General features: G+C 45.5%; 3 protein-coding genes across 5 annotated transcripts; 1 reads left to right on the plus strand and 2 right to left on the minus strand.

Moving 5' to 3' along the window:
• Positions 1 to 638: 638 nt before the first annotated feature.
• Positions 639 to 9,537, minus strand: LOC120976677 (uncharacterized). Of its 2 annotated transcripts, none has more exons than XM_073496433.1 (4): positions 7,272 to 9,537; positions 7,022 to 7,187; positions 1,808 to 2,722; positions 639 to 940 (listed from the first exon to the last, which is right to left on the minus strand). In XM_073496433.1, exon 1 carries the CDS (start codon positions 9,344 to 9,346, stop codon positions 7,469 to 7,471), a length of 1,878 nt encoding a protein of 625 aa, XP_073352534.1. In that variant the 5' UTR covers positions 9,347 to 9,537; the 3' UTR covers positions 639 to 940; positions 1,808 to 2,722; positions 7,022 to 7,187; positions 7,272 to 7,468. The 2 variants fall into 2 exon arrangements, with proteins under 2 accessions (XP_073352534.1, XP_073352533.1); XM_073496432.1 differs by having other exon boundaries at positions 7,022 to 7,193; positions 7,272 to 9,531.
• Positions 1,790 to 6,618, plus strand: LOC109784657 (cellulose synthase-like protein D1). Its single transcript, XM_020343255.4, has 4 exons — positions 1,790 to 2,680; positions 3,595 to 4,411; positions 4,490 to 5,542; positions 5,627 to 6,618. The coding sequence occupies exons 1-4, from the start codon at positions 1,818 to 1,820 to the stop codon at positions 6,332 to 6,334; spliced, it is 3,441 nt and encodes a 1,146-aa protein (XP_020198844.1). The 5' UTR covers positions 1,790 to 1,817; the 3' UTR covers positions 6,335 to 6,618.
• A 601-nt stretch (positions 9,538 to 10,138) lies between the features above and the next one.
• LOC109784656 (26S proteasome non-ATPase regulatory subunit 13 homolog B) lies at positions 10,139 to 14,094 on the minus strand. 2 transcript variants are annotated; one of them, XM_020343253.4, is made up of 7 exons: positions 13,920 to 14,094; positions 13,558 to 13,731; positions 12,910 to 13,356; positions 12,693 to 12,773; positions 11,836 to 12,032; positions 11,647 to 11,746; positions 10,139 to 10,645 (listed from the first exon to the last, which is right to left on the minus strand). In XM_020343253.4, the coding sequence occupies exons 2-7, from the start codon at positions 13,702 to 13,704 to the stop codon at positions 10,460 to 10,462; spliced, it is 1,158 nt and encodes a 385-aa protein (XP_020198842.1). In that variant the 5' UTR covers positions 13,705 to 13,731; positions 13,920 to 14,094; the 3' UTR covers positions 10,139 to 10,459. The 2 variants fall into 2 exon arrangements, with proteins under 2 accessions (XP_020198842.1, XP_073352537.1); XM_073496436.1 differs by having other exon boundaries at positions 13,938 to 14,018.
• Positions 14,095 to 16,160: the final 2,066 nt, after the last annotated feature.

Consider the following 16,160-nt stretch of genomic DNA (forward strand, 5'->3'; position numbering starts at 1 on the left):
CCATGCGGGCAACCAAACACCATGTTCATGTGCCGCTTGGGCCAATGCAGGCAACCAAACAAGGTGCACTTGTGTATTACCTAATGCAGGGAGCTAGATGCAGGCAACCAAACAACCTGCAGACGTCGCATATGAGGCTGCATTTCAAGAACCTGGCTGGAGATGGGCATGCAACGCGGCTACTGTTTCAAGCGGCAACCAAGCACGCCCCTAGTGCTGGCTCAAGCATATGCATCACAATTTGACCCGAAAAATCAATGAAGAGCTATATCACTTTCCCAGACTCAGAAACCCACCACATTCTGTGGAAGACGAGGGTCTGCCCATATATTACGATTTGGGAAATTAAATTTGCATAGATTTGATCATGTTATAAAACGTGAGACGGAAACAAGATTGGTCGTGTGCGCAACTCGCAGGATGCATGTGAAGTAATGCCATGCATGTTGTTGATACTTGAAAAATTCGACAGAGTTGACCTCTGGAACGTGTTATCTTTTCTCAGAGTATCCGTGCGTTGGTTGCTGAAGTGGCCTCGCGCATGCATATTGTCAAAATTTATGGAACCCAAACCCGTGTGCAGGTGTATGGGCATGGGAGAAGCAAAACAGAGCGTACGTACGACAAATGCTCAAGTCTGGCACAGGAAAAATAATGTAGACACCAGAAAAAAGAATCATGACAGGCATGAAATTGCATGATTTGCATGTAGAGCGTATAAAAATGAATCTATTTATACATATCTTCTTTTCTACGTATTTGTCCATGAGTGGAATTTGGCGGTTGGATTGCAGGGTGTATGATGTCAGTGAGGAGTCGGAGTAGCGAGCACGATGCATTTGGTTGATGCTTTGACCACGAGCCTGGACGTTTGTTGCGCGAAGCTACCCACCGTGTGTTGGGGGGGTTGACTAGGTTTTCACTGCACGACTTGGGCCCTCTGGTGCAAAGCAAAAAAGACAAAAACAAATTACACGGTCAGTGTCTAGGTGAGAAAGACATCATTGACTGATTGACAAGGTAAAACCAAGTTGCAGTAATAAGGATGGTAGTGGCAGATGTATAAAAGAATTAGTAAAAGCAGGTATCAGGTGTGGATGATTAAGTTATACTGTAATTAAGTAAGCAGGCATCCATCGGTATGAACGGGACTGATGATTGCATCGCATGTATGGTATGAATGTATGCATCATGCATGAGCACCGAGTAGTCGTGCGCCCCTCTCCTTGGCGCCTCCCCAGTCTCGACGCACCTCTTCGATTCCACTCCAGTTGGCTGATTGGATGGAACCATTCAAATACAGCCATGGGCGTGGACGCGCTTCCTCATTACTACCTTTCTTCCATTCCATCGCCATTGCCGCACCACAACAGATGAGGGGGGAAAGGTAACCTTCCTTTGCTCTTGCTCTACATTCCCAATTCGCCTTCCTGATTGCATGCACCCTCTATGTAATCTACTGATTCATCGTTTTCCTTTCCTTACAAAGCAAAATACTCTTGCCATTTATTCTCCCCCTTTTCCTGGAGGAAAAAAAAAAAGAGAAACAACCTGCATGCATCCATTTGAATTTCGTTTTTGCGTCACCCAGGCTGCGTTTATTGGTTGTTATGATCTGCCGATTACGATTTGATTTCCTGTATGCTGTGCTTTCCAAATATGTCTTGGCAAAAATAAACCTACAGCGAGACTAATATCAATGTTTTCCTTTGTTTCGTCATATTATTCGTCCTGCAGATCAGCCACAAGATAACAACATAGCAACAACATCACGAGGAAAAAGAGAGTCAAAGTAAAGAGCACGTACGGAGGAGGCCATGGGGTCCAAGGGAATCCTCAAGAACAGCGGCTCCAGCCGCGTGCCGCCGCACGGCCCCAGCAAGCCACCGACAGCGCCAACATCGGCGCCGCAGGTGGTCTTCGGGCGGCGAACAGAGTCTGGGCGCTTCATCAGCTACTCGCGCGACGACCTTGACTCAGAGATCAGCAGCGTCGACTTCCAGGACTACCATGTCCACATCCCCATGACGCCCGACAACCAGCCCATGGAGGAGGACGGCACCAAGGCCGACGAGCAGTACGTCTCCAGCTCGCTCTTCACCGGCGGCTTCAACAGCGTCACCCGTGCCCATGTCATGGACAAGCAGGGCCCTGACTCCGACATGGGTCGATCTGGCCCCAAGGGCTCCATCTGCATGGTCGAGGGATGCAACAGCAAGATCATGCGCAATGGCCGTGGGGAGGACATCCTCCCCTGTGAGTGTGACTTCAAAATCTGCGTCGACTGCTTCACCGACGCCGTCAAGGGTGGCGGAGGTGTCTGCCCCGGGTGCAAAGAGCTTTACAAGCACACCGAGTGGGAAGAAGTCCTCTCCAACTCCAGCAATGAGCTGACACGGGCTCTGTCGCTGCCACATGGGCCAGGGGGCAAGATGGAGAGGCGTCTTTCGTTGGTGAAGCAGGGCACTATGAACAACCAGTCCGGTGAGTTTGACCATAACCGCTGGCTCTTTGAGACCAAGGGGACATATGGCTATGGTAATGCCATTTGGCCAGACGACAATGTGGACGATGATGGCAGAAATGGAGTACCAGGGCACCCCAAGGAGCTCATGTCTAAACCATGGCGGCCGCTCACCCGCAAGCTCCAGATTCCAGCTGCTGTCATCAGTCCTTACAGGTGCCATCTTTTTTCCTTAAAAACATGTGCCATTACTGTTACCTGCCAATCAAAAGTTATATGTACGGGTTAATGCCTAAACAAGAAGTATGCTGGCTTACCCACTAACACAAGAATAACGAATCGATTGATTTTACATTAAACTAAAGGAACTGCAGTTTTGCATTACCCTCTCATTAGGCCAACCCCTAATAAAATTGATGGTGTTAAAAAGTGATTAAAGCCAGATGCTGTTAACCTTCACACTGTAGTCTAGCAAAGAGAAATGCTACAAGGAAGCCAAGTAAATAGCCCTACTATACCAATTGGTTTCAATACCAATCAAATGCATATATAGAGTGACTGAGTTGTCAATTTCAGCCAAAGATCATAGTATGTGTACAGACTAGTTAAAAAGTGTGCCTATACAGTAAGCTTGCAATTTTCTTCCAAATACCATAGCATGTGCACACAGACTAGTTAAATGTGTTCTCTGTCACAAAACTTTACAAAAATCCACATATAACAGTTGAAAAGAAAATGCAAAGATCCCACACTTGCATAGTATTCTACTACTTGTTGGTTCAAATTTCAGTTACACAGAAAATATACCGATATTTATTAATACTCCCTCCATTCCAGAATATAAGGTGCACGCATTTTTCGAGATTTAGCTTTGACCATCAATTAAACCAACAATACATAAATCATGTTACTAAAAAATTATACCATTGAAAATTTCTTTTGAATATGAATTTAATGGTATATTTTTATGACACATAACTCACATTGCATTGGTTAAATTTATGGTCAAACTTAAATCTCAAAAAGCGTGCGGACCTTATATTCTGGAATGGAGGGAGTACATGACAACATCTAGGTGCATTGCTATTTTGTGATACCATCCTCTTGTCTGAACTGTCTCTTGCATGCAGGCTCCTTGTCCTCATCCGCTTGGTTGCACTGGCCTTCTTCCTCATGTGGCGTATCAAGCATCAAAATGATGACGCCATCTGGCTCTGGGGAATGTCAATTGTTTGTGAGCTCTGGTTCGCATTGTCATGGGTGTTGGACCAGCTTCCAAAGCTTTGCCCTATCAACCGTGCTACTGATCTCTCTGTGCTTAAAGAAAAGTTTGAGACACCAACGCCGAGCAATCCAACAGGCAAATCTGATCTCCCTGGAATTGATATCTTTGTGTCAACTGCTGATCCAGAAAAGGAGCCGGTCCTGGTCACAGCAAACACAATTCTCTCAATCCTTGCAGTTGACTACCCTGTCGATAAGCTTGCATGTTATGTGTCAGATGATGGAGGGGCACTGCTGACCTTCGAGGCGATGGCTGAGGCAGCAAGCTTTGCTAATTTCTGGGTGCCATTCTGCAGGAAGCATGACATTGAACCCAGGAACCCAGACAGCTACTTCAACCTGAAGAGAGATCCTTTCAAGAATAAGGTGAAGGCCGACTTTGTAAAGGACAGGAGAAGGATCAAGCGTGAGTATGACGAGTTCAAGGTCCGCGTTAACGGCTTGCCAGATTCCATCAGGCGCCGCTCTGATGCATACCATGCCCGTGAGGAAATCCAGGCAATGAATCTTCAAAGGGAAAAGATCAAGGCTGGAGGCGATGAGCAATTTGAGCCAGTGAAGATTCCCAAGGCAACATGGATGGCTGATAGCACTCACTGGCCTGGTACATGGATTCATTCGTCACAAGATCATGCACGTGGTGATCATGCAGGAATCATACAGGTACTGATTCGATGATGATCGCGTAAACACAATTTCTGGTCTAGACCTAGTTATTTACATGTTTCTTCTATATCACAGGTTATGCTGAAACCACCAAGTGACATGCCAATGTATGGGAACATTGAAAAGTCACCTCTTGACTTTTCAGAAGTGGATACAAGACTTCCAATGCTGGTGTACATGTCACGTGAGAAACGTCCGGGATATGATCACAACAAGAAAGCAGGTGCCATGAATGCATTGGTCCGTGCATCAGCCATCATGTCCAATGGCCCCTTCATTCTTAATCTGGACTGTGATCACTACGTTTACAACTCAAAGGCCTTCAGGGAGGGCATGTGCTTCATGATGGACCGTGGTGGTGACCGACTCTGCTATGTGCAGTTTCCTCAGAGGTTTGAAGGCATTGATCCTTCTGACCGGTATGCTAACCACAATACTGTTTTCTTTGATATAAACATGCGTGCTCTTGATGGTCTGCAAGGACCAGTGTATGTCGGCACTGGGTGCCTCTTCCGGCGAATCGCCCTATATGGCTTTGACCCACCTCGTTCCAAGGATCACAGCCCAGGCTTTTGTGGTTGCTGCCTCCCACGAGGACGCAAGGCATCTGCTTCCAATGCTAATCCCGAGGAGACAATGGCTCTCCGTATGGGTGATTTTGACGGGGACAGCATGAACCTCGCCACATTCCCGAAGAAGTTTGGAAATTCCAGCTTTCTGATTGACTCCATCCCAGTAGCAGAGTTCCAGGGAAGGCCCTTGGCTGACCATCCATCTGTCAAGAATGGGCGTCCACCTGGTGCTCTAACAATTCCACGTGAAATACTGGATGCATCCATTGTGGCAGAAGCAATCAGTGTAGTTTCATGTTGGTATGAGGAGAAGACAGAGTGGGGCACTCGTGTGGGGTGGATCTATGGATCTGTCACTGAGGATGTCGTGACAGGGTACCGCATGCATAATCGTGGATGGAAGTCAGTGTACTGTGTCACACAGCGTGATGCCTTCCGCGGCACTGCCCCTATCAATCTCACAGATCGTCTTCACCAGGTGCTTCGGTGGGCTACTGGTTCTGTCGAGATCTTTTTCTCTCGGAACAATGCATTGTTTGCCAGCTCCAAAATGAAGGTATATGCCCCTCTAGACTTTCTATTTCTATCCCTTACTAAAGTAGACTCACCAAAAATATGACAAACCATTTTTTCTTCACAGGTACTACAAAGGATTGCATACCTCAATGTTGGCATATATCCCTTCACATCCATCTTCCTCATTGTCTACTGCTTCCTTCCAGCACTCTCCCTTTTCTCAGGGCAGTTCATTGTGCAAACACTCAATGTCACCTTCCTGACATACCTACTTATCATCACCGTCACGCTTTGTCTCCTGGCCATGCTGGAGATCAAGTGGTCTGGAATTGCACTGGAAGAGTGGTGGCGAAATGAACAATTCTGGCTTATTGGTGGAACTAGTGCTCACCTAGCTGCTGTGATGCAAGGTCTACTGAAAGTTGTTGCAGGGATTGAGATCTCATTCACACTCACATCAAAGCAGGTGGGTGACGATATCGATGATGAATTTGCAGAACTCTACGAAGTAAAGTGGACTTCATTGATGATACCACCTCTCACCATCATCATGGTGAACCTTGTTGCCATTGCTGTTGGCTTCAGCCGCACAATTTACAGCACAATCCCGCAATGGAGCAAGCTTCTTGGTGGAGTGTTTTTCAGCTTCTGGGTGCTTGCCCATTTATATCCATTTGCAAAGGGGCTCATGGGCAGGAGAGGCAGGACACCCACCATTGTGTATGTCTGGGCTGGATTAGTTTCCATCACTATTTCATTGCTCTGGATTGCAATCAATCCTCCATCATCAGCTGCCAATCAACAGTTAGGCGGGTCATTCTCTTTCCCTTGACCCAATTCATGCTGAAGCTTCATAGCTCTTGTTGGATTCACATACTGATTGCTGAAGACAACAGTACAATATTGGGTTCCCTAGCAGGCCAAAAGGGCACTCTATGAACCACATTCTCATAACATGATGGGTTAATCTGCAGCTGAATCCAGATCAAGTTACAACAATTGGCATAGGATATCTCTAGTATATTATCATTATTTTTGGTTGTAATGTTTTGTCAGTATGTCAATAATTTACATTACACAATCTCTCGCATTTGAGCTTAATGTCATTCTTTGGTCACAACTCTTACTATCTTTCTTGACAAAATATGATTGTCATAGCTTACAAGTACCTGACCTTTCGGGATACAACTTCCTACAATTCAGAGTTGGAGCTCACCACTCCTATTCAGACCAATAGCGATATCATAGAAATGTTTGTGCACATTCCATATAATATATAGACATGATAGTGCTAAAACGGATACAGAAATACCATTTTCTTTGTAAAAATAATACATCAACGCAAATTACTAAAAAATGGACTGGGAAATTCCTAAACTGCAAATAGTCAAAAAAAAAAGAAATTGTGCATTGCATAGTTCAAACTTATGTAACGATGATACACTTTTAAACTATATTCTGAAGAGAATGCATAAGGGTACAATTTGAAAACTGCTGTGAAGAAACAACTAAAGTATACCTGCAATTTCTTTCAAATCTAGCCCATGGGCGGCATTGCAAAATCATTTAGGTGTAAGCCTCTTCAAATATAGTACATCAGCATTGTGTCATGGAAAGATCCAATATTGACAAAAACAGACTGCCTCATTCTCGGTGTCAAATCAAACTGCACATGTCTCACCAACCTGCATCTGAGTAGAACCCAAAGTTATGGATACATTTTAAAATTTATCAACATAATGGTGGGATGATATTCAAAAGGTATGTACCTACGAGGTAAACATCTCTTCAATAATTATGGTAATTTTTGTTGGGCGCTTCAAGGGAAAATTGTTATAGCAAGGATCTCTGTGTGGTAGAAATTCATTTAGAATTTCTCCAGCCTTCAGTATTTTATATTTTGTATCAATTACATCACAAAAGTGCAGATACCATAAACAGCAAGCTTGTTCCATCGAAAAGTAGACTATGAAGCTGAGCATACAAGCAGATCGCATGTTGAGTCAGATACATCACTTTCAGCACTGATAGAATCCTCCAAAACGAATCTATGACCAATTGATTGAGAAAGTAACCAGCAAGTTTTGGTGTTAAGTTTCATGCCTAGATTGAGCATTTCTCTTATCAAAGCTGTTGCCGAACTGATGCGCTGCAATTTCACTAAGAGCACAACTACCACGTTGAATGAGGTACTATCCATATGAACATTGGCGCCTTCCATTTCTGTTAGTAACTGCGTGACTGCAAACATATCCCTGGCTCTACACAGTCCACGAAGCATTACATTGTATGTACAAGTGTTGGAAGCAACTCCTGAATCCTTCATCTTGTCAAACAAATCGCGAGCCTCTTGAACAAAATGACCTCGGAATAGACCATGCAGAACAATGGTGTAGCACACGTTATCAAGTGCATAATTTTGACGCACAGCCTCCCTGAGAATCCTAAATGCCATTATGTTCTGGCCCCTTCTAACAAGGCCACGGAGGATGGCTGCATGGACGTAGGCGTCTGAATCAAGATTGCTTGTGACAACACTGCGGTAAAGGTTGACTGCATGATCTATCCTTCCCAAGTGACACAAACTATCCAACAATCCAACATAACTGTAGCTGTCTGGCCTGATGCCCAAACCAATCATATCAATGTAGAACTGAAGGGCTTCAGATGGAAACCCTGACTTGCACAGAGCACTCAGCATAGAATTGCAAGCCACAAGATCATAAGAGATATCCGAGCCCAGGATTAACCTAGGGAGAAGATCTATGTTCCGTGACAACTGCAATACCTGAACCAAAGTAGACAAAGTGTATGCATCCGGCTTTATCTGGCTCCCATGAAGATGTAGGTAGATGTCTATGGCCTCATCGTACCTCCTCTCCCTCATCATGCAGTCCATCAGAACATTATACATAACAAGGTCAGGGATGCAACCGTTGGATGCCATGGATCCCAAGAGCTCACTGGCAATGTCATGCCTCCCAGCTCGGAAGAGACCTCTGACAAGCGGTGTGTAAGTCACCACCGTGGGAGAAGAGCCAGAACGCACCATATTTCCCAGGGTTTGACAGGCCTCGCTTAGCCTTCCCTCACTGCACATACGAGCGATGAGACACGTCCACATGGCTGAAGTGAGCTGCTGGCCCGAGACAAGCGCATACGACAGCAGCTGCATTAGCTCGGCCATGGTCCCGGCCTTACTGCAACAGGCAAACACCGAGGCGAGAGAAGTGGCGCTGGGGAGAAAACCTTGGCTCAGCATAGCTGTGAAACAGACGCGCATCCCTGACCAATCCCCGGCTCTGGAGAGATGAGTCAGGACAATGGCATAGGTGAGGTAGTTGGGCGACGGGTTACCCTGCACGAAGCGCAGCGCGTCGTCGGCGCAGCCGGTCCTGAGCAGGACGTCGAGGACGACATTGCGCGCGAAGGCGTTGTGGTGGAAGCCCCAGTGGGGCATTTCGTCGAACAGGTGGAGCACGAGCGGGTACAGGCCCCCGCGCCAGTAGAGCCTGAGCAGGAGCAGGAAGGTGTGGGGCCTGATGGGGCAGCCCAGGCTCTGGAGCTCGCGGAGGAGCGCGGGGGCGGTGCCGAGGCGGGACGCGAGGCGCGTGGCGGCGGGGAGGACGCGGTCGAAGGACGAGGGCGGGTGGAAGTAGGCGGGGCGGCGAGCGCACCAGAGGAAGAAGGAGAGCGCGAGGGCGTCGGAGGGGCAGCGGGAGACGGCGGCCTCGACGATCTGCGGCGAGAGGGCGGGCGGCTGGGGCTGGGGCTTGGCGGCGAAGAAGGCGGCGGCGAGCCTGGCAGGGAGCGGCGGTGTCCGCCTCCGTGCGGCGTGGAGCATAGAAGCAGCGAGTGGGCGGGGATGGCGAGGCTGGCATTGCAGGCGCGAACACGGGCGGGGAGGAGCTCAGTGATATATGCCTAATTGCATGGAGAGGAGAGCAAGCAAGCGCCGCCGGCACGGGCACGGCGGCGGCGCTGCGTTACGTGGGGAGGAAGGAGGCTGAAACGGCAGGCAAACCTCCCAAATACGAGTACTGGACACAGTAACAATTTCTTTTGACTGTCTGGACATAGTAACATTGATGGATCATTTCACATGGTATTTGATGTATGTTAAATCTGTAAAGAAGCTTATCCAACATCGTTGAGATGCTTTCGGCATATTCAATGTGCATAGCGGACGGTTAAAGCGTGCAGATAATATCAAAAAAGTTCGGGATAGACCAAATTTAACATGAAAGAGTCCGTAAAAAAGATATAAAGGACTGAAATATCACCAAAAAGACTAGGCATATACAGGGGTGCGTGAAGATCTTATGGGCACCTCTAACCAAGTTGAAACTAAAGGCTTTGTTGTTGTTGTTACTATATGTCGAAGTTGCATGGTTTCGTCTCGAGGTTTTACAAGTAGATAGAGTATGATACTGCATTTTGGGTTTATTTATCATGCGATCGAAATTGATGCATGCTTAGCAATGATGCATTACAAGCAATAGCCAAGGGTGCAGCTTTCAGAGTGAGAAACAACAATCTGAAGCTCTTTGATGCAATTAAAAATGAGGCCCACGCGTTGCATCGTTAGAAACCGTACGCAGCCAGAATTCAAAAGGCTCATTGTCTGGCACAAACATAAGAAAATGAGCAAGATTTTCCTGCGTGTCCATGTCCATAGCACAATGGAAGAAGAAAAAATGCCAAACCGCTGGATTACAGATTATAAAGTTCAACAGGAAAAAGCTAGTGACGCCCTCTGCCGGTATGATTTCTCTGTTTCGATCCGTGATGATAGAAGCAAGTTACAAGTCCAGACCAATAGGACACCCAAGGCAACAAGTTTTCGTTATCAAGAAAAGAGCAGCTAGCACGCGCAGCACAGCCAGATGGTCTCTCGTTTTACACCGCCGCCTTGCTGACAACCAAAGCCTATTCAGAATCATTTTCGGCCAAGAAGCTAAGCCGCCACGAGATCGGGGGTCTCTGCCTCGATGGACAACAGCGTGGTATGCACTTTGCCTACCCACGAGTCCAGGCGCTCACGCAACGCCTTCACCTGTGGGATGCCAAGTACTCTAGGCTGGACCCACGAAACATGAACCGTGCTGTCAACTTCATCGATGATTCCTTCTATGAGATGAACCTGCAATGGACAGGAAATATGTGAGTGTTTCAAATAGATATGCAATTCAGGGAACTCCACTGCTGCTTCAACTAGAGAGGAAGCACGATTTTGGCTCCCAAGAACATTCGGGGACGGCATTACTACTACTGGAACTGATGCACAAAATCTGGAAAGAAACTGAAACAGATCTTAAGTACTACCTCCGTCCGGGCTTATAAGTACCCTCTTTTGGGCTAAAGTTTGACCATAAATTTATAACTATAAAATGTAAACGACATGTCGTAAAAATTATATTATGGGAAATCTCTCTCAAATACAAATCCAACAATATATATTTTTTGTTTCATATAATTTATATTTTGTCAGGTTTACAGATGGCCAAAGTTTGACCCAAAATATGAGGGGGGCCCAATAAACCAGACAGAGGGAGTAGCACCCAGCATTCTGAAACAGATGGGAAGTAATGCCACGATGGACAGACAATACAAACAGTAGACGTAAAAAAAAAACAAGGTACGGGCATTTGTATATACCTCACACAACAACAGTTGGATTTGCAATCAAAACCCAACAGTTTTTAATAGCCCCTAAACAGTACGTCACAAGTGAACAGAAAGGAACTGAATATCAATACAGTAACACATCACGAATTATTAAAAATTGTTGTTCCATAACAACCCACTGTCTAAATATGTGTTGGGTTTTGATTCCCAAGCCATAACATAAAATACTGCAAGCATAAAACAAGAGGCATACAACAAAATACCATAGTTAAAAAAGGCGCGCCTAAGCGAGCGCTTAAGCGCGCCTACGCTCTAGGCGTTGGCAAAACGGATTGCGCATAACTATGCTTAATCTGTGCATAACTGCGCATAAGCATGCGCTTTGGTCAGTAAAGCGCAAGGCGGTGGCAAAACGCACAATTAACGCCTAAAGCTTTTTTGAACTATGCAAAATACACAAGCTTCTATGAACATAACGGAAATCTTATGGCGGAAGAATGTAGGAAATGGAGTTACCGAGAGGCTCTTCATAAGAAGACATTCCACTTTGCTGGTTGAAAGCTTAGTCTGCTTGGCAATAACACTTAATGGGATAGTTCTATCTTCTGATGGCCGGCTAAAGAATGCAACACAACAAAAAATATTAGGAAAAAACACGACAGGAAATGGAGGTGATATTGGAAAGTAATAGCCCAAAAATGGTACCTGAAGATTATCTCCATCAGACACAGAATATTGATCTTCTCAAGCAGTTTCTGTTCATTCTGCACCAATGCAGGCTGTGCACTAAGAGCAGCATTGTGAACCCCACAAAGCTCTTGGTAGAGAGCTAGGTTGCCGGTGTTGAACGCTTGTAACATGTGATAGACCCACTCCACCTTGGTCCCAATAAGACTATTGATCTATAAGGTACAAACAAGAGTAATTTCACTACTTCAGGAATGAGAAGTTTCAAATAGGTTTAACTCAAATCCAGAAGGAACGACGTTCATGTGCTACTAGTCAGCTTGTCTTAAACAGATATTAGTAGTAATATTAGTAGTAGTACACCCAAATTACTTGTCCAAATAAAAGGTAGTTTGCTATATTTATGTTAACCAACAGAATCATCTGTGCTGACAACCATGGTCAATGAGTAAATATAGTGCATGCCTTTGTATACAAAAGGCTTCATAACTGTTCTGTCAAACTTTTGCATAGCTCAAATTTGATCACTCGCCTATAACTGCATACACCAACTAACATAGTTGCCAATGATAATTCAACAATTAATACTGCTATATTTGTGTTTGATACTGTGAAAGGCACCCAGTTTCAGTGGGTACTTCAAAATCCATCCTTTGATACTTGCAGTGTAGAATTCAAGAGAAATTGTCATTTAGTAATCAGGACGATCAAGTATGTGGAAAGATACATGTAACAGCATCCAGAAGCAAGTGGAATAGATGACATACGCACTATGCAAAAAACAAACTACAAATGCGTCAATTCAGGGCTGGGAACAATAAAGTCGTGCACGAACAAGCAACACTTAATTCAACAAAAGGACAAGCAATACTTACAATAGGGTGAGCTAACAATTCCCCGAAGTTGTAGATGTTGTCCCCCAGCAAGGCTGCAAGGGAAAGGTCAAATGCCAAGTCCTGTTTCAAGACAATAGGTATCAAATATACATAGAAATAACATCCATGGCACATTTCAGGCTATATAAAAGAAAGGACTGAATAAAACACATTCTTCTGCTGTACAATCAATGATATTGTTAACTGCAAAACTTACCAGCTTGAATGACTCTGAGAGGGACCCTACGGTTGTGTAGGCCAGATAGAGAAGTGCGTTCTTATAGAACTCAGCAAACTCTTGGAGCGACTTATGGTACTGAGACGATATCCAGTAGAAGCTAGCGTGGACTGTTGGATCCACATCAGTCATGCCATCCAGGGTGGTCTTCCCTTCCTCCAGCAGGTTCTTGCACTCCTTGTGGTTCCCTTTGTCGAGGTGAATTGCCGCGATCTGCATCTTGACGTGAAGGATAGGCTCATTGATCCGCAGCTCCCTGGTCTCACGAAGCTTTGTGATTATCCCCTCGAGGAAGGTGATGGCGGCATCCTTGTCGGGATATTGGCGCGACGCTATGACCGCGAACTGGGCGAGTTTGAGCAAATTGATTTTTGTTTCGAAATCGGAGATGAAATTGTTGTAGAGCTGTATGAGCGTGTCGCCAGTCTGCAGAATAAACAGCAATTGCCGTAGAGACCAAATCAGACCATAATAGCGCTCGAAATCGAATTAGAGCATGTGAGGCGCATGAGTTGTCGCATGCCAGTTAAGGGCGCATCTGGAGCCTGCATCTACATCTAGGTTCTAGGTTCTAGAGAGAAGGGGGGAAGTGGAGGACAGGAGGAGATAGTGGAAGGGGGTAGGTACCTGTGCGGCCGGGATCTGGAGGAATTGGTCGAGCTTGAGGGTGAGCTGGTGCCAGAGCTTGCGCTGGTAGAGGTCGGCGAGGTCGGCGTACCAGTCGGCGAGGTCCGGCCGCGCCTGCCGCAGCGCCTCCACGTACTGCAGCGCCATGGACGACGTCGATGGGTGGGCCTGAATCTGAAGAAGCCTTTTCCGTTAGGGTTTGGAGAGGGGGAGGGCGACAACCACCGCCAACTAGAATAGAACAAAGAGCAATGCGGCGAGGCGAGGCGAGGAAGATGAAAGTAAAACCCTAGTTTTTTTGGACGATACAAACGAGAAGGGAAATTGGACTAGGCGAGGCGGCAGCAGCAGCAGTAGCTCACCGTGCGACGGATACTTGCCGTGGAACGGAAGGGACCCGGATGGAAATCAATCTACGGGTACGGGTGGAAGAAGCCGAGCCGGACGGAGGCGACGCCAACAAGAGAAGGAGGGGTGGAGACGTGTCAGCGCAGCCTATATTGCTCAGCCAGCAGCCATGCGGCAATGCCACAAGCAGCCCAGCCCAACAAGGGCACAAGCAGCCCGGCCCGATGTGCTCACAGCTATTAATAACTAACCCTAAACATTTAAGTGTCCGTTTGTTTGGTCGAGATGACTAGTTAGAGCAAGTACAATGAAATGACATAGGCGGATTGTAAGCTTTTAAATATTATATTTTGAATGAGTTGGAGGAGAGAGAAGGGAAGCAGACTATTGATTAACAGTCGGCTGCAACACGCGCTCCTAGGCATGTTGTGAGAGAATGAGGTGGGTCATGTCTCAAAAAAGTACTAGTACATGTTTATATGCAACTATTGTACTTGCCGGCTATAAATTTGGCTATAGATGATGTGGCAAAACCATATAACCAACAGCTGGCTGTACTATTAACCATGCTCTTAAGGGTCACCCTTTGCAAAAGTCATTCTCATATTCCCGGCACTGACAAATGGCGCATTGCATGTGCACCACTTAGCGCAACATGAGTGTTTTCTTTTTTTTTGTAGATTCATTTATTTAAAACGTTTCATCTCTTGAACCATGTGTCCAAATCCTGAACTGTTTTCACCGGTGGATTTCTCGTGTCGAGATCTTTGAAACTATAACTCATGTTAATAGGTTTCGACGAACTCTTTTCATGAAAAACTCAAAGAAGGAAGCACGGTCTTTATTCCACTTTTTTTTCCTTTCCGAAAGCACAACTTCTTGGAGAAGCAAATAGGCACATATTTGCAAGCACTGATTTGTTTCTCGTGGAGGCACATATTAACTTCCACGAAAAAAATGTGGAAATAAAGAACTGTGCTTTCGGCTCTGGATTTTTTGGTTCTTTCCGTGAAAAAGTGGAGGCACATATTTGTTTCCACGAAAAAAATGTGGAAATAAAGAACCGTGCTTCCGACTTCGGATTTTTTCTAGTTTTTCCCGTGAAAAGAGTTTGTCCAAACCTACTACCATGGGGGCCTAGTTTTGAAGATATCAGTGTGCTTCTCGCGGAAGCAAATATGTGCTTTCTGGTAGAAGCACAAATATATATATTTCACGAAAAAGAAAAAATTGCGGAACTTTTTTCCCTCCAAAACCTAGGAAAAATCAGGCAAAGCCAAAAAAGCCAGAAAAGGGAATAAAACACATCTAAAACCCGAAAGACACGTACAAAAAATAAAAACAACAAAAATATCCAGAGAGAGCGCCCAGCATGAGACTTGTGGCGGCGGCTGAACGCACCACTTGGCGTGCTCTAAGAGCATCAAAAGTGACCCCTGAGGTCCCCCGCAAGGGGTAATCTCCAGTAAGTTGCTCTCTTGTTTGGTTGCCATGTTAAGCTTGTCACACTTTACCATGCAGGTTTGGCTAAGGCAGCCCTGTTTGGTTTACAGTCACATTTATGACAAGATTTCATTCATGCAAATTAGATCTCATATGTCATTGACTCAAAAAGTGTGTAAAATTATCTCAAGTGTGGCAAAGCGACTTACCTTAGGCATGTGTGGTAGAAAATATGACAAATGATGGCAACCTTGGTATATGAACCAAACAGGATGAGTTTCGAAAGCTACTCATGCTGGGTTAGATAAGCATAGCAGCAGTTTTTACTGGAACACTACTGGCAATAAATAGAAGTATAGACTTTTCAAATGAAAAGTCATGTGTCGGCCTAAAAACTTTGGGGGTTAGGCATTATCAACACCTTCATCATGAATTAATGTCTTATCATCACATGATGGTGGAAATTCTTTCGGCAGAGCTGAGGCTTATGTGGTTTAACATTCTCAAAGCTAAATATTTCCCCGCGGGTAGCCCCTTGTTTTGCTTCTGCCACTTGCGTTTCTCAGTTCTAGCGTTAACTAGGGAAGATGAGTTTCGTTCTCAAGTCAAGTTTAGGGTCGATGATGGTACTTCTGTGTGGTTTTGGTTGGATTGGTACATGTGGATGGGCCACTTTATGTTTCATTTCCTTCGTTGTTTTTCTGCCGTGTTGTTCCTAATACTACAAAATTTGTTCTATTAGATGACAAAAAACCTGATGATGAATCAGGAACCGCCGCCTTAAATCATTTTCTGTGATGGCCACCGTCACT

This window comes from Aegilops tauschii, chromosome 1 (genome assembly GCF_002575655.3).
Source record: "Aegilops tauschii subsp. strangulata cultivar AL8/78 chromosome 1, Aet v6.0, whole genome shotgun sequence".
NCBI classification, from domain to species: domain Eukaryota; kingdom Viridiplantae; phylum Streptophyta; class Magnoliopsida; order Poales; family Poaceae; genus Aegilops; species Aegilops tauschii.